Source organism: Anarrhichthys ocellatus, unplaced genomic scaffold (genome assembly GCF_004355925.1).
Source record: "Anarrhichthys ocellatus isolate YVR2014 unplaced genomic scaffold, GSC_Weel_1.0 scaffold39, whole genome shotgun sequence".
Classification (NCBI taxonomy): domain Eukaryota; kingdom Metazoa; phylum Chordata; class Actinopteri; order Perciformes; family Anarhichadidae; genus Anarrhichthys; species Anarrhichthys ocellatus.
The window spans coordinates 4,015,600-4,033,861 of NW_022280069.1; the positions used below are offsets into that span (position 1 = coordinate 4,015,600).

At 44.4% G+C, this 18,262-nt stretch overlaps 1 protein-coding gene across 5 annotated transcripts in view; it reads left to right on the plus strand.

Annotated features, from left to right (window-relative positions):
* mef2d (myocyte enhancer factor 2d) overlaps positions 1 to 18,262 on the plus strand; it is an 83,833-nt gene that overhangs the window by 33,178 nt on the left and 32,393 nt on the right. For all 5 annotated transcript variants that reach the window (XM_031867549.1, XM_031867554.1, XM_031867552.1 and 2 more), the window contains exons 4-5: positions 8,863 to 8,997; positions 16,110 to 16,314. In XM_031867549.1, the coding sequence (XP_031723409.1) occupies positions 8,863 to 8,997; positions 16,110 to 16,314 (340 nt within the window). The remainder of the gene's footprint in view (positions 1 to 8,862; positions 8,998 to 16,109; positions 16,315 to 18,262) is intronic.

Genomic DNA, 18,262 nt, shown 5'->3' on the forward strand with positions numbered 1-18,262 from the left:
TATAGAGATTTGTTTCTTAACAAAATAAGGTTAAGTGATTCCAGTATGTTTTATTGCCATTTTAAGAGTTTGAAGCACATTGTCATGATTGCACTAAGTAACGCCACCTCTATAGATATTTTAAACCAAACCAGGGGCTTTGATCATTCGTGTTGCTGGACAAAACGCATTTAAAAAGTCCATTTTTCGTTAGATATCAGATAAGGATACGTTACCCAGCAGCACCAACCTCAGAGCTCCGATGCCGTTCAAAGAAAACCGACAACTCTCTCAGACAGTTAAGAGATCACACACGGAGGCGGCTTGCGATATTATGATGCCATCAATATATCATAAAATAGACTCAAATGAGGGACTTTTTTATTGGTACATTAACAGTCTTATTCCAAGGTACAAAGGTGAGTCATTCTTTAGTGACATTAGTGAGATGGAGGGTTAAGTGGAAGTGGCATCTCTGCAGCATTTCAAAGTCAAGGACTTGACAAAGATGTCTTCTGTGGTGATGTGCCACAACAGTGTTCTGACAGAAATCTTGCATAATTGATTGCTAGCCCTACAATTAAGAAGGGCCAAGGCTCCATTAAAAAGATATTAAGTAGTGAAAGTCCTTGATTGACGAATTAGTGACTAGTTTCCAGACTGATAATGTAGATACTTGAATGATGAAACATCCACCTAAAACAAAAAAACAAGCAACAAAAACCAGACGCTTAGCATTCCTGAAACCAAAGTGTTCACTAATGGACCGCCGCCTCTTTTGTTCAGCCTCCATCAGCGCACACAAGCCATCCAGACCTCATCTGTTCTAGCTGACGTCCCTCTTTAACCGTGCCAGTCGTCCTGAGAGCCGGCAGGAGCAGAGCGGTCCATTAACCTCGAGGAGGAATAGTTCCAGTCGGAGCCGCGGGGTTAACGGCTGTTTGGGGAAGCGACGGGTTACCAAACGGAAAAAGTGTCCGAATTTAAAAAGGATGCAAGAAGTCAAAAACACCAAAAAACAGTCTGGAGGATGAATCCAACTAGACAACCGGATGTGTTTATTGTGAAAAGATAGAAATAATCTTTCTGTAAAGGCAGATTGTTTTTACTTGTTATGAGTCAATAAAGATGATTCAGTATAATTCAGTTATCTATTAACATTTAATCTGTTTTCGTCTCTTCAATTAATGCATCATTGATGATGCTCTACACGAAAAAGCACTAGAAACAGAGACTCGTTAGTTGAATGAAAGGACACCAAACAAACTTGTCAGATACTTTTTTTTTTTTTACTTTCTTTAACAAGAGACGTTAAATAAAAAATAAAAAAATCAAAGTTAATTTTGGACATTTCACAACGGCCGTGTTTTCGTGAGCGGTGAAGGAGACGGCGTCCTCGCGTCTCGCAGCTTGGTGGGTTAGCGACACGAAGAAACAAAGACTGCTGATCAATAATACATCAGAGCAGCTCAGCAGCCAGCGCTGTGGAGAGACTGTGGACACCATGTCCCTTAAGAGAGAGAGAGAGTGTGTGTGTGTGTGTGTGTGTGTGTGAGAGAGAGAGAGAGAGAGAGACGCTACAATGGGACGTGACATCGTGCTTTGTGTTAGTTGTGTTTGTAGACTCTGCCTCAGTCCTCATAAAGAACACATCATCGTCATATAGAAACACACAAAGATGCACATGAAGGAAACGATGGAGAGTATCCTCACACTGGATACAAACGGACAAAACTTTATTGAACTGAAAAAAGGCAACGTTTGGAGCCCACTGAGTCTTCATCAGACAAATGGCCGACATGACAACCTGGACCAGTTTCTGTACCAAAACAATGCTTTTTTACTTGACTTACTTTGACAAATGTAAATTTTACATGTTGCTGAATCACAAGCCGCCGTACAAGACTGTAAAGCAGTGGAGAAGAAGACAACGTTATTGGTTTATTTATACAGCCCAAAATCACAAATCTGCCTCAGAGTTTCACAGTGTGAATATTTTATTTGTAGACACTCAGTTTAGACGAAGATAAAAACCCTTTAAATAAGCAATAAAACCTCAGGAAGAGTCAGTGAGAATCTTCAGGATGGACAAAATTAGATGCACGAAGTGAAACCGTGGTTACACTTTAATGCGACTTTCGTCATTCGATCATGAATTTATGTGTTGTGTGTGTTTATCGCAGCATTAGCAGAGCTTTGTTAGCAGCTATTCTTTAATAAACCAAGTCAAGTAATACTACAAGAAGAAAGATTAAGCAGAAAACATAGCAGGGGACCTTTATTGTGAAGGATTTTTAGCAAAATAGGTTTATCCCTGAATAAGTGGAGCCTTTTAAACAGCTCGTCTTCAATAAAACAAGTCTGCTAATACTGCAGAGAGGAAGAGTAAGCAGCAAAAAATAGTGTAGGCTTTTATTTTGAAGAATTAACAGAAATAAAATGTGTTTATCCACCGTCTTCTAGCCGCCCCTTTGTGTGGACACACATGAGATCTGATCTCAAGTATCCGATCACAAAAATTGCATTTAAAAGACGAGCGTAACCACGGCCCAATGTGGACCACAAATCATCTGACCTGGAAAGACCACTTCACTCGTGTTTCAGCTTTTACCATAGAGGATAGAGGTTTGATTACCAGCCCAAGAAGAGAGTGAGGGATGAACAACAAGAGCAGGGAGGAGAGAGAGAGAGAAAGGAGGGCAAAAGAGGACAGAGAGAGAGAGAGAGGTGGGAGAAAAAAAAGAAAGAGGATGAGAGGAAACGAGCGACCTGGGAGACTCTCATATGGAGACATTACAGAAAGAAAGAGAGATGTTAACGGTGAAAAAACACAGAAGGACGAGTGTGAGACTTTGCACTTGTATGAGAGAGAGAGAGAGAGAGATGCGTTAAAGGTGATGGGTCGAGAGCTGAGAGATGGAGAGACAAAAAAGAGGGGGAGAGAGCAGCGGAGTCGTTTTCATGGAGAGCTGGAGACAGAGGTCGGGCGGACAGGCGGGTGGGCGAGCAAGCGAGTCAGAGGCAGGGAGGGAGGGTGGGGGCGGGGCTTGTCAGAAGCCGCAGCCAGTCAGAGGCTGGCATGGTGCTCTGCAGGGTATTCTTACCCTGGCAACACAATAGAGCGAGAGAGAGAGAGAGAGAGAGAGAGAGAGAGAGAGGCAGCGGACAGGTGAACAGATGGCTGACAAGCTGATCAGTGGACTACTGTGTGTGTGTGTGTGTGTGTGCGTGTGTGTGTGTGTGTGTGTGCGTGTATGAGCATTTAACACAAAATGTGTAAGCAGAGAAACCAAGAGAGACAGAAAAGAGAAAGATGCCTGTGTTGTCACCATAATGTTCGAGAACAGGAGAAAGACCATTTGCGATCAAATCAAAGTGCGTTTTTTTGCAGAAAACGTAACAATGTGAGGAGCGTGTCAGACTGTGAGGACATCTTGTCTTTTTATCCCCAGGAGTAAGTCCATGGCGGGATTTACGTTGCAAGTTGATATTAAAATCGGCCAACAAAATTTGACTTTCATGTGACTTTCATGAGACCTGCAATTATAGTTTGTGTTGAACCATAACAGCAATCTCACCCTCACCTTATCCAAGTGTTTGAGTTGCCTACTTCTACCGGCAAACATTAGTTCATTTGCATACCCACCGTCTTTCCTTGGCCTTAACCGTACAGTTGTTGCCATGCACACATTTTGGTATTGCATGTCTAAACATAAGAAGTGGACGTAGCCGTCACAGTTTGAAGTCTCGAGTTCAGCCACTTCACCGTCGCCATCTTGGTTTTTTTTTTGCAACCGATGAACAGAAGTTACCATATTTGGAATTTGCTAAATAAACATGCTGTAATGAAGAAGACTTGAAACTAGAGATTGAGACCATAAACTCATGTTTACAATGCTTACTGAGGTAATAAAACTGAGTCATTTTCTCATAGACTTCTATACAACCAGAGGAGTCGCCCCCTGATGGACACTAGAGAGAATGCAGCTTTAAGACACGAAGCATCGGCTTCACTCGGTAGAACCGGAGGTTGCCGTCTGTGTAAAAACAAACATCCAATATCGGTGTTCTTGTATGGCGATAGAATTGGAGTTAAGACTTGGTTTTAAGATTGAAGGGTGATCCCGGTTTAAGTACATTATGAAGTAAATAATTCACCCGTTTCAGTGAGAGCGATCAGCTGACCTAAACTGACCAGTCACTCACGGTGTGTGTGTGTGTGTAAGGAAAGGCCTTCCAGTGACCTGGTCTAATCCAGATTAGGACCCCCCAGGATGTGATAGGTCTTAGGTGGTCTTCAGAGTTTGGACAGTAGACCAGGATTAGCTGAGAGGAAGCATCCACAGAGGTAAACAGAGGCCTCACCTCCTACCTGAGAGGAGAGATCTCAATCCTTGAGCTGCTTAGAAAGAAAGAAAGGGGCATGAACAGTTTGTGTCCAGGGTGAGAGGGGTCGGCTACAATCTTTCTTGATCGCTTCAGGGTCCTTTAAGTGAACAAGTCCTGGAGGGACGGCAGATTGCAGCCAATCACCCTCTCGGCAGAGCGAATGATGCGCTGCAGTCTGCCCTTGTCCTTGGCAGTGGCTGCAGCGTACCAGACCGTGATGGAGGAGCAGAGGATGGACTCAACGATGGCTCTGTAGAAGTGCACCATCATTGTCTTTGGCAGGTTGAATTTCTTCAGCTGCATCAGGAAGTACATCCTCTGCTGAGCCTTCTTGGTGATGGAGCTGATGTTAAGCTCCCACTTGAGGTCCTGGGATATGATGGAGCCCAGGATGTTTATGTTCCGTTCTCCAAAATGGCGCCCCATCCAAAAGTATGAAGATGAAACCAGGAGCTATCTTTTAGGATTTGTTTATGGTTAGACTTGTGGTCAGACATGTAATTATGATGGTTGAGAGGCCACGACCAGAATGATGTCACTGATGGTCCTCACAAGTATGCAGGTGTAAATGTTTGTTAGTTTTATCTCTTTGTGTCCTCACAGCGGGGGGGGGGGGGGGTCCACGCCTCGATCACGTCCTCCCTGCAGCCCTCTTTCACATGCCGTCATTGTCATGTTGAAGCCGTTTTATTTATTTCAGTTTTCCAATAGTTCCTTTATTCTTTTTTTTTTTTTTTTTTTTTAGGTCAGAACACGCACAGTCACACGCCGTCAGCCGGTGCCGGGTGTGTGTTTCTCTGTGAACTGTGGACAACAAAGCGCGGCGGCGACTCCCGTGCATTTCAAATTTGCATTAAAGCTGCAGATCAGAGCGCCGGAGAGACTGAACAGCAGAACCAGGCGACTGTCTCCGTGTTGGAACAAATCTGTCTAATAACCCGTTTCTGGGGGGAGATAAAACGCCGCTCTGACACCGCGGTAATAATAATAATAATAATAATAATAATGGCTTCCAGTTTTAATGAGATTCATATCAAAGAGCTCTGTTGTTATTAGAACTGACATCCAAATGGCATCATTACCCTCCTGGCCTCACCTGTTTCTGAGGATTTAAGGCTAATTCCTCCAGAATTAAAAGATCCTCCGTCTCCTCGGGCTTTTCAGTGAGCGTAAGTTTCCCTCCGGCTCCACTTCCGAGGCTGAGTTGCATGTAGTTGAATCATCCTCACTTCGCAGTGATTGTTCGCAGTGGGAGTCTTGGAACATGTGCTTATGTATTAATCAGACCACCACTAGACTGCAGTCACACTTGACACAGCATAATTAATTAAAGAAAGTATAGGCTGAGTGAAGAACTGTACATGATCTTAGAGTATTTTGTTACTTATGGATATTTTATGAAGTGATTCACTGTAGAAAATACGAAATCATATCCGTCTGTAATTGAACTCTTAAAGAACCAAACCATAATTTTAGTTTGTTTTAACTATGAATTATGTACTCTACATTTTTTTCTTATCACTTTCGAATGCACACGTTTTAGATCTTTTTATCAGTGCTGGGCAACGATTAAAATATTTGTTATTGTTATGTTATATTATATTATTATATTGTTATGGCAAAGTTCAATAATGAATTCAAAAGTAGTGTATTGCGCACTTTTATTTTAAAAGTACTGCTATATGAACAAAAGGGCAATAACATTTGGTTCACCAGATGCAGGTAGCATGTTTTACACTTAATGTGAATATAATTCATACTTTGTTGGCATCTTATTCTGAAAACCGGATGTTCGTCTGAAGAAACCGGATGTTGTCTCACGTTAATCTTTCCGCTAACTTTTAAAGTCCTTCGCTCGCTCCTTATCTGTGCCGTTTAAATGTGTTTACCGTGAATTTCAGCTATAGGTGCACTAACATGTAAGTGTCTGCTGAGTTGACCACGGAGATCTGAGTGTCTGCTGACTTTACCGCAGCGATGTCCAGTAGTCTCCAGGGAGAGCAACAGCTGGTGCAGCTTCTCTCTTTATTTCTGGGCCCCCCCGACCAGAAGCGGAAGTCGCCTTCTCTCTACGGCAACCCTGAAGGGACATCATATCTCCAATACAAAACGATAAACATGAGACAGTCTGAATACTTACCTGTTTTTTTTTTGTTTTTTTTGTTGTTTTATTATTATTATTTTTTCCCCATCTCAAAAGGCTCAAGGACATACTCACACACACACATACACAACTGACTATAGGATGTTTGCTGGCTTTTATCCCACTGTTCTTGTCATCCTCTTGTTGTTATGTCTATGTATTGTCTCTTGTCTTTCAATAAAAAAGAAAAGAAAAAAGAGAAAAATAATAAATTTTAAAAATGCGTTAACGCGCGATAAAATAATTGTCAGCGTTAATTAATGAATGCGTTAATGCGAAATTAACGTGTTAACTTGCCCAGCACTACTTTTTATGTATTCTTCCTACCATTTTTAGACATCCATTGATTTCCAAACGGTCTGAAAATCAATAAGCTGACTTTTCAAACTGGCCTGAGTTGTGCTAGTTGAAGCTACTCACATCAATAGGAGTGATGTTATTCTAACAGCTAATTGTTTTGGGTAAATGACGATTTACGACAAATGGAGCATTGTATTAAAGACTCCACACTGGTGAAGAACGTGGAACATCTAGCAACCAATGAGCCCCATTTGTTTTTCCTCAGGAGTTGGTGGAGACCAAAAGCAGAGCTAAAAGTAGAGCAAATATTGGATTCATCATCTCCAAACCAACGTAAATGTAGCTCAGGATGTGAACCTAGTTTACTGTTGGCAACGCCTTCATGAAGTCATAATACGTCAATGTTGTATTTACAGCTGGTTCCAAGAGTCTGACAGGAGATTAACCTAAATTAATGGAAGTCAATAGCTACCCAGAGCCGCAAGAAGACAAATGCATTTCAAATTCCTGAATGTAAAAACATGATTTGTAGTAAATGTACCAAAAGAAACATCTATAAATATACTTTATGGCCTTTTTTTGAGCCTCATGTTGTCAGTGCTGTTCCATTCTTGCAACTTGTTTCACTAATTCCTCAAATCAAGTTACATTTTTCCTTGATTCAATTGCAGTGATCAATGATTTCTCCCGGGGACAGGATGTAATATTATTCTGCGCTGGCAGATTTCTTCGCTTGTCTTATGACCTGAATGAAGGACTTGATTTGTGCAGCGTGCTACGGTCTATTTCTCCTTTCGCTGATAGATTTTAAGGCGAGGGATTTTCTTCTTCTTCTTACGCCGCTCAGGGCTAAAACTTGTATCTGGACCACAGAAGTTTAAGATCCGTTTTGCAGCGAGGATCTCTCTGCTTGGCTGTGTGGTCAAGGGGGCCCACCAGGCAAAGCTACTTAACGCTAAATCTCGTTTAGCAGAATCCTCTCAAAATAAGAGCCTCCATCGCTCTCTCTCTCCTCCTCCTCCTCCTCCTCTTCTCGCCCTTTCCAAAGCGCGCTAACACTGACACCACCTGACTGCCGTTAGCCGCGGCGCTGACACAGCCGCGTGCCTCGCCCAACTCCCCGTCACCCTTTAGCTGCGCTCAGCCACTTTTCCTCAGAGTCAAAGCTTCACACCAATTACCGACACTGTTGATTAGCCCGTGTGTTCGGAGGTGTGACGCCTCAGTGTGTCGTGCAGCTCAGGTTTATACAATACAGTCACATCTTTTTATTCCAGAGCTTTCTCCTTTTGGACTAGTAGTCCGTAGTGTCTTCAGCCTTCTTAATCCAGGACTTCCCGAGAGCCCCCGCCGGGTGATTCAGTGGTGATGGCTTGCTTTCACGGGGGCGGCAGACGTTACTGACGTTGACCAGAAATCGATCGAAGGTTATCAGAGGTTGAGAACGTCTTTTTTTCTGCACGGCCCTTGTACGTCATAACCGGGGTCAAGCGGCTCCATCTGACTTTTTTTAGTTTCATGCAACGGAGTCAGCAGCTGTGGTGCAATCGGGACAATCGTTTGTATTTGTGTGAGATGAAAATGGCTTCACTAAGTGATACATGTGCCTACCAGATGTCATAGGTCGAGGTGAAACGTACTGCGAGGGCTGCGTTGTCAAAATGTTTGTAGGGGGGGTAAGGTGAAAAAGCTTCATGGTCTGGCGTAATGAACACCTTCCAGGTGTGTGGGAGGAATCTAGTGAAGTTTGATCTGGTTTGTTAAGAGAAACAAGCCAAAGTATAGCGGCTGTTACTTCCTGTTACCAGTAGGTGGCGCTATGACTATGATTCAACATTGGCCTGTAGATATCTTCAGACGTGGGATAGTTGGCCATGTGGAGTCGAGTTACATCAGTTTATTTTATGGTCGTTTGTGTGAAAGGAAAATTACTTTTTTTTTTTTTTTTTGGTAAAAGTTGGTCAAGCCAAAAAAGTGCATGCATGAAAATTGAAATGTAAACGTGCCTCCTCCTCCTTCTCCTCCTCTACCTCTCTCTCTGGCCGCTTCAGACGTTGCGAAAGAAAGGCTTTAACGGCTGCAACAGCCCCGAGCCCGACGGAGACGACTCCATCGATCAAAGCCCGCTAAACGAGGAGAAGTACCGCAAGACGGAGGACCTGGACAGCCTCTTCAAGCGCTACGGCGTGAGTACCGTCACACTTTGTGCCACCTTATCTAACCCACCCTTCTTCTTCTCTCTCTATCTACCTCCTCCTCCTCCTCCTCCTCCTCCTCCTCCTCTTCTTTTGGTTTTGGGGAAACGAAGGCTCTGAACAAGAAAGAGCACCGGGACTCTGAGAGCCCAGACCCCGAGGAGCCCTTCTCCCTCACCCCCCGCACTGAGGAGAAATACAAAAAAATTGACGAGGAGTTTGATAAAATGATGCAGAACTATAGGCTGTCAGTGAGTACCGCCCCCCCCCCCCCTCTCCTCTGTGTAACCCGCCCCCCCCCCTCCTGCTGCTGCCGCTGACAACCGGAGGTGCTCCGGCTGCTGATGGCGGCCTGACTACTCACAGAGCACTCGCCTCCACCATCCCCCACCCCCTCTACCTCCCTCCACCTCACCTCTTACCAACAGCACCCCCCTCCCCCCAACCACCCACCCACCCACCAAATCACTACCCACAACCCCCCTCTGACGGTGTGTGACTGAGCGGGGCACGTAGGGGCCGAGCTGACTGAGTTACAGTTAAACGTTTAAATCTACAGGACTGCAGCTCGTGATTCCTCTCGTCGTCAGTTAATCTGCAGATCATTTTATCATTCGGATGAATTATATCATAAGTTTGGTCTATAAAATGTCAGGAAAATGATTCACATCAGAGCTCACGGTGGCATCTTTAGATGTCTCGTTTATTCCAACCAACATAACCCAAAGATATTCAGTTTCTATCAAACACAACAAAGAGAACAGAAGTTTATATTTTAGAAGCTGGAGAGGATTATTAATTAAGCGACTAATCATTTCAGTGTGCAATACTCAACCTGTCCTGACAGATTTCATATCTTGTTTTAATTTAAATAAGGGGGGACTATGTATAACTTTGTGTGCATAAGAAATCCTGAGAAAAAAGCAGCATAACACCAAACAGAGTGACTCGGTGTGATTATTCACCTGAACACAGCCGTCACAGGAGGAGCATCCTCAGGGGGATCAGGGCCTTCAGATGCCTCTGCATGTTCAGTAAAGTACAAGAACAAACAACAGAGGGAAGAGGAGCGCTAACTAGGTCCTCCAGTCCTCACAAAAGTTGGCATGGCAACCAGACGTTGCGAGGGGGGGCTGGGGGATCATGCCTAATGGTGGTAATCAACACGTTTGGAGCACGGATTGTGTAAAACAAGCAAGCGTGAAACAAGCGTGCAATTGCAGACACTTATGTGTGTGCAGCAGACGTCTGCTGTGCTGCAGGCAGAGGAAGCCACTGGTCCTCATCTACAGGGTCACAGGGTCACCAGGTCACCTCAGTCCCACTGCAGGCTGGATGTGCTCCCCACATTATCCAGGTTCTGCCTCCCGCCCGGCGCTCTGCCAAGCCCCTCTTTAACTGCTCCACTCCTCCGCCAATTTCTCTGTGATTCTGTTTTTTTTCTTCTCCTCCCTCCGTGCTCGATAATACCGTTAGTGTCACTTTAATGGGTAGCGCTCAATTTACTGCCCCTCTTCCTGTCTACCTGCTCCTCTGATTGGTCGCTCAGGACGGGACATAGTCATGCGGAGGCTCTGCAGGAGAGAAAAACATGCATGTGTGAGGGTTAGTGTCAGGTGGTTTTTTAACATCCTGGGTCTTATTGTCTTAGTTTCATCTTAATACATTAGTAACTTATCTGGAGACACAATCAAACCACACCGGCTGTAATCAGAGTCTGTGTTTGAGCGGTGAGACACATCACTTTGTAGTCTTTTCAGGGACTGCTGGACTAAAAGGTACATGAATAGTCACGTTCACGTGCAGTCGTGCATATTCCGATTAACGTAAAAATGACCCCGTGCCTCATCCTCATCAGCGGGGAGAGTGACTCCCACTTCAACGCCGTTCTCTGCTGTTTGACCGGTCGATGATCTAACAAGTGTAAACAGTAGCAGACGCTCGTGCCATTAAGTTTTCTACCGGTGGAGGACTTGTTGGACCTCTTTCATTCTTCAAACAGCTTCTCTAAGAGATATGTGTTCATATCTGACAACCTGTTGATATGAAAGTCCTTCATGATGTCGAACAGGAGGAGTGTTTCTCCTTCTGTTCCTCTGGACATCATCTCTGCTGCAGCTTTACTCTCTGTTGTCTCGTTGCTTCACGTTGAACTCACAGAGCTGCTGGTGAACAGCAGAGAGACGTAAGAACCTCTATTGAGACTCATATCCTGAGGCCACTGCTCACAAAGAATGATCCTCAAACCAGAATAATATCAACATATCACACGTGAATAAGGCCTGATTCACAATATCCAGACAATAGGATGTTCACATGAACCATATCAACTTCTGAATATTCTCATGTTTGGAGTAATGGTGGAATGTGAGTGTGCATGTAAACGCATATTCACTTTTTATATTCTTTTCTGTTATTTTGGTCATTTTAATAACAAGCTTTGTTAATGTTATTAGTAACTGAACTCCCCGGAGAGCAGCTCTCGGCACTCTGCGATGGGATGTTAGCCGAACACTGCTAGCGTCCCCCACCACCACCACCACCACCCTGGCCTTCAGTCTCTCAGCCTGCACAGCGCACCTTTCACACAGGGCAACCAGCGAACGGAAGCACACATCACCTCCCACCACTCCTCCCCTCAGCCATCATAATCCCCAGCATGACAGCTAGGGGCCGGGAGATACAAGCTTAATCCTACTTGTACTAGAATACCTCCTGAGGTGAGGGGGAGCGTGGCGAGGGAGAGCGGGCAGGACTCTTGGCGAGACGAAACCCCCGAGCGAGCGTTTCTGTTCCTGTTACACCGGCACCGTGGAAGAGAGGGGGAGAGGGAAAAAGGAGCTTTTTATTTTTAACCGGAGGGTCTGTGGTTTGATCCTGTTCTGGCTCTGAGATTCTGGGTCGGCAAATTGAATAAGAAATAGATTTTCTCCTTTCACAAGTAGCTCCACGGTGCCATCAGCAGAGAGCTCAGCATGTCTCCTGTAGAGGCTCAGTGTGAATGGGGAGCTACAAAATGCTGCTGGAGCTGCACAGTTCATCACTTCTGCTTTAGTTTTCATCTTTTTTGGGGGTCTCACAATGAATAAGTAATAAATTCTGACACTCTGTCCTCCAGGCCGGTGTGGACAAGAATAAATATCACAATCATTTTGACCAAATACCTCGATATTGAAGGGTTTACTGTTGGTGCTTTCTTTAAATGTTTCGCTTTTTAGATAAATAATCATCGGTAATGTAGATATAATGGCAAATAATAGAAGGGCCAGAAAGGTAGCTTCAGTGTACCGCCATTGTTGTTTAGGATGTTATCAAGCTGTTTCTCATACAGCATTCCTTTAGCTTTACCTACAAAGGTCAAGACACTGTAGTTTGTAGATATCCAACAAAATCCATTTGTGCGTGTTCCACTTAATCAGGAAGTATAAAGACCATAACAACACACACGGGGGGGATGTGTGGCTCAAACAAAACCTGGTCTTTCACTCAGGAGACCGCTGTTCATGTCCCGTGTAAATCAACAAAATCAATGTCATTTTTATGTCACGTAACTTCCGTCCTTAAGTAACACGTCAGGAGTTGTTTTAACCCAAACCACCATCTTTCCCTCAACCTTAACTAAGTAGTTTCCGAGGCTGTCGTGTTAAACGCCACGCCTTCTTTTGTTCCTGCGATGGCGTTCATATCTGAACAAACACATTGAGCCGCCGTTCTTTAGCTCAGGTCTCCTTTACGACAGTAATGGGGAATCTATACAAATTTTTATTCAACTTAATCTCAAACAATTCTGACAAATCATACATTTTGCGGTGCAGATTCATGCATGGGGGGAAGCTCATCATTAAATTATTATTTCTGCAATATGTCCTTCTTTCTCTGATATGACATTATTGGCTGGCTGCACCACACTGCCAACCTTCAGTATATCTGGGTGAATAACGCCGCCTCAGTAGAATGTAATAGCCTCGTATTAACCCATTCGCCTGAATAGACTCTCAGTACTGTACGGTTCCTGCGAGGAGAATAAAACATGTTTGTCATCAGTAAACGTTAACGGCCGTGAGTCTGATACGGTCGCTGGTCGAGGTGATTCTGTGAGGCGTTGATGTGCCGGTGACCCCTGAGCATTGGAAGCATCAGCGTTCCTTTTAATACATCTAGTGTGGAGCTGCAGATTAAACTGTTTGAATGAATTACTTTCTTATTGTATTCAAATATCAGGAAAGATGGAGCTGATGGAGATACGAGTGGGAGGCAACAACTAAAACTTAATTCACTGGTCGGCTGCTGCGACGTCTTTCGGTCAACTGAACGTTTCTTTATGTTCCACAGCTGCTAAACAAACAGGATGTGACAATCGTGAAGTTGGAATAGGACGGAGGGGAAAAAAACAACTTTCAAAGGCTTCCAGGACGGGAGGGAGGGAAAGGGAAAGTAGGCCACGAGTTAAATGCATTCTGATTTACCCTTGAATCCAGAAAACACAGAGCTCCTCTGAGGGGAAGATAGGTTAGCTTTTTGTCCTCCTCACACGAGCCTCCGCTGAAGCTCCTAGTTTATTATTTACCTAACAGGTTTTCTTGTTTTTTTTTCATCCTGAGGCTCTCGGCCTCTGTGTTAAACCTGCAGGATGGCGTGCAGGGCCCAATTAACCCTCCTGTCTGCTATTAGCAGCATCGGTGTTAAACGGAGTCGGAGGCGTCGGATGTAAATTCACTTGTAATTTGCCAGAAACACAGATTAACGCTCAGCGGAGCCCGGTGCAGAGCGGGGTGAGCGGGACACGTTTAAAATGCATATTTAGAGAAGAAGAGTTATGTCACCGATCTCCTAGCAACCGGAGGCTGCGGCTCCATCGCGGAGGTCCTGTGGAGAAGTGGCCGAGAACACATTATGGCCGTGACAGACTGGCGATGGACAGGGAGGAAATAAATAGTCTATATTCCAAAACACTCAAAAAGAAAGATGATTATTCAACATTTACTTCAACGTTTGGTGATTAGATTAGATTGATGCCGACATAAGAAAATGAGAAAAACAGAAAATAATTGAGCCAGCAGCCAGAACGCTTTAAAGTCAACCATCAAATGTCACGCTTTATTTTATTACTTAAACTCTTCAGATGTATGTTCTGTAAATGCTCGTCTTCCTTTACGTTCTGGTGCTGCTCACAATGAATCCTCTTACTTTCATATCGTCGTCATAGTTATTCTCTTTGCTATAAACAGTCACATTTAGCCTAAAAGATGTCAGAATTGACTCAACATGCGTATTATTAGTATTAGTATTGCTGCTGCTATTTAATATTCATCTAATTAATCAATCAGACTTTCCAATAACCGCTTGACTTGAGGTCAGAAGGCTGTTCCTGTGTGTCAGTCGCTCTGGATTAAAAAGCTAAATAGTGAAACATGTTGCAGGTGTCGATACACACCTCCGTCCCCTCTGCACTCACCCTTCACCATTTCATCCATCACTCCGTTTACCCCCCCCCCCCCCCCCCTTTACCCCCCCCCTGCTTGGCCAGTGTGCAGTGGTGCAGTGCTGTTAGCCGCTATCTCTACCCGCCCCGGTTAGCGAACGGCTCCGTCTCCACGCTCTGACGGGGGAATGTTGAACCTCACAGAGTTTGAAGAGTCGTTGCCGACTTCAGCAATAAAATCACATTAAAAGTTGGAGCCGGGCTTCGTTTTACAGAAGCAACATTTTCAAATGGTTTCCAGGAAGTTGGTCCTAGTTTTAGGGAAGTTAGAGACAGTGTTCAGTTGTTTCTGTTCCATTTAATTCATTCATATAAGAAGTCTTTAACTCAGAGCAAGTTAACTGAACATGCAACAGTTCAAACTGTCCAATAATATTTAAATAATAAATGAACATGTAGATGGTTTTAAATTGAGATTTTTGTTCCTACAGTTATGACCACATTACAAAGATCTTTAGATTATTACGAAATTATCCAGATTTTTTTTTCACCCTTAAAATAAAGTGTTCAGGGCCTTCAGTATTTCTGGTGCGGTTAATTGTTACGTCAATATATTATATGAGCGGGAACATTGCACGGCCAGATATTGGCTTCTTTTTTCGGAACCCAGTTGATTTCTCTGAGGTTAAATAGATCAACCAATCACGTTGTGCGTAACGAAGATATTAAAGATGTTCTCTGTAGTTCACGAACCAAGAAGGTGAACGTTATTACTGCTTTAGAACTCGACAAAGGCATCGCAGACCAGGTCCACTTCTTCAGCTCTTACCTTTCACAATAAAAGCCCTAGTCATATGCACTGCGTAGCTTTTCACCAGAGGGAACTGCATTTCACTGGACTCAACCTGACGCTGCTCTGGATCAACAGGATCCTGGAAGTCTTTTATTCTTCCCGCCCCACGGTGTGTAAAGGCCTTATGTCAAACATATTCCTCACATGCTTTTCACTCCTCTCTCCCTCCAATGAGAATAACAAAAGTTACCAAACATGGCAGGAGGGAAGCGGCAGCGATCGAGGGCAGGAAGGTGCTGTCGTCCTCCTCTGCGTTAAAATGGGTCTCCGGCTCTTTGAGCGCAGTGCTGGCCCACATTCTAAATATAGAAGGCCTTCTTTCAGAGCATGTGAAATGGGTCAGGGTGAAATGGGTCAGATGGCTGGACCACCACAGGTCCTTGCCCTTGATTTATTTATTTTCTTCTTTTGCTGTCTGCTCATCTCCTCTTAGAGGTCAACTCAGGTCCCGAGGTAGCACATGTAACAAAATAACAGAAGTAGAAGAAGAGTTAGTTTCCTCTGGAGAGATGTTAGAGGAGGCGCTAGGCCTTAGCGTAGCATAGGAAGGACGACCTCTCACCCAGCAGGGTGTTTCCTAACGCTCCCAGTGATGAGCACATGTCAGTGGGCGGGGGGGCAGCTGGAATGTCACCAATAACCGACGCAATAACTCGCTGCTGCAACAAGAGACTTAACCTGGCATGAGATGAGAAAGGCCTTTCCACCAAGTCACCTTGCATGCTGTGTGTGTGTGTGTGTGTGTGTGTGTGTGTGTGTGTGTGTGTGTGTGTGTGTGTGTGTGTAAACACAGCCGTCTAAGCCCCGCCTTCTTCCTGTCTCCACCAGTCCACAGTCCCACAGCCCACCTTCTCCATGCCAGTCACCGTGCCGGTGTCCAACCAGTTCAGCAACAACCCCGGCGGCGCCCTGGTCACCACCACCTCCTTCATCACCTCCAGCCTCACAGACCCCCGCCTCCTGTCGCCACAGCAACCGGCTCTGCAGAGGAACACCGTGTCGCCAGGGTTACCACAGCGACCAGCCAGCGCAGGTGAGAGACACCGTGGAGCGCTTTGGTCCGAACCGGTCCTCTGCATCCATCACCTGAGGCAGTTTCAATATCACAGCTCTATACAGCGCCCAGTGATCTGGTGGAGTCCTCTGAAGCTCAGCATCAGCATGTGTGGAAGCAGCAGTTAGACATGAAATGATAAAACAAACTCCAAACCTCCACAGAAGAACACTGACAGGACGCCCACACCGTTTGATTGACAGCTGTTCTGTGGCAGTGAGAACATGAACATTTAAAGCAGTGTTGGTGTCTTTAGTTGTATCTCAGTCAGGCTGTTTTTCATACACGGTTAGCAGCTACATACCAAAGGTAAAGTACTATAATGTCTAAATAACCCACGTGATCATGAGCCAGCACAGGTGACGTAAAATAAAGAGCTGCAAAACTAAAACACCAGCCTCTCACCCAGGAGACAGATGTACGCGTCCACTTTGACTTGTTTGTTACGTAACCTTCGTACTTCAGTAAACGCTGCTCACGTAGTTGTGTTACCTGATCGCTGGAGGAGCTGCAGGAGGAGAAGTGATCTCTGTGCTGCGTTTACATTCATGGTAAAAAATGAAATAAAGGAACCTTTGTTTGAGGACGCGTTGCTCCGGTCCATTCTGCTGCAGAAGAGATCTGTCCTCCATCACTTAGACTGATTATTAGTTTAGAAACAACAAGGAGCAGCTTTAATGTGCATGTGGCCATGTGAGTGTTATACTAAAACTTTAAAATATAAGTATTATATATATATATATTTGAATCTGTTTCTTGTTTTTGTCTTCAGCTCTTCCATAGAAGACGTAAAGATTAACAAGACTACTAATCCTTCTAGACAGCATGAGCAGTAAACTGCTGTAAAGATTACAGCGTATTACGCTCAGAGGTGGACAAAATAATGTAAACAGCAGGCTGAATGACGGTCTACATTTACCCACATTGTCAATTTCATTTTCACGAAACGTCGTGATTAATTAATATAATTGTATTTGGTGGAGTTTGAGAAAGAAATACATTAACAAACGCACCGGTTAGAGAATCTGACTGTAGTTGGAGAGTAACAGCTTTACTGTTGATTTCTCTCTAATGAGCAGCAGCTACATCACGTATATATATATAGATATAGATATTATTAGATCTCCATGGGGTGGAATAAATGCACAAACAGTTTCCTCACGTGTCAAAGTGCTGATTGCTGATTGTCTCTTGAAGCTTGAGTAAGCCACCATTAGAGTCGTGGATATCATGTTCATGTTCTACCTGCTGAAGCTTACTACGTACGGAGAACTTCGTGAGTGTGTCGTCGGTGTATCGCTCCCCCGTCGGCCTGCTGAGAGCACGCCGGAATAATAAGTAATGACAGACGTCCGTCACTTCCGCGGGCCGAGGCCGGCATGAACCCGATCCTTCCCCCGCCGACTAAAAGGATTTGTGCTCCACTTCTGCGTCTCAGACAAGGTTACTTATCAGGCTTTGTTCCGACCAGCGTAATCTCATTGTGAGTCAGAATTAGGTGATGTAACGCGCAACAAATGCATTACAGCATCTTTCATAACACGCCGTTCTCCGAGGCAAGAGGGTTTCACACAGCAGTAATGGATAACCCCCCCCACCCTGCTATCCCACATCACCGGAGCTGTGTTGGGTTCTTCATGTCTGTTCATTGGTGTTTTCTACATCTATACGATCACCACTAACCACCTCCTGTTTCCACCTTTCTAAAGAATAAGTTCCACTGCAGAAGAATGCCGTTTGGATGTTAAGATAAAGTATACAGACACATGTATAGAAATGTGTTTGTCTGCTGTTGACGCTGTTATTTTTAAGCATTGATTTGTATGTATTTCAGTTTGGGGGCAGAACAAGCTGTAAACATGACGTCCACTCAACCAAAACCTGAAATGCTATGTGTGTATGTGTATGTGTATGTGTGTGTATATAT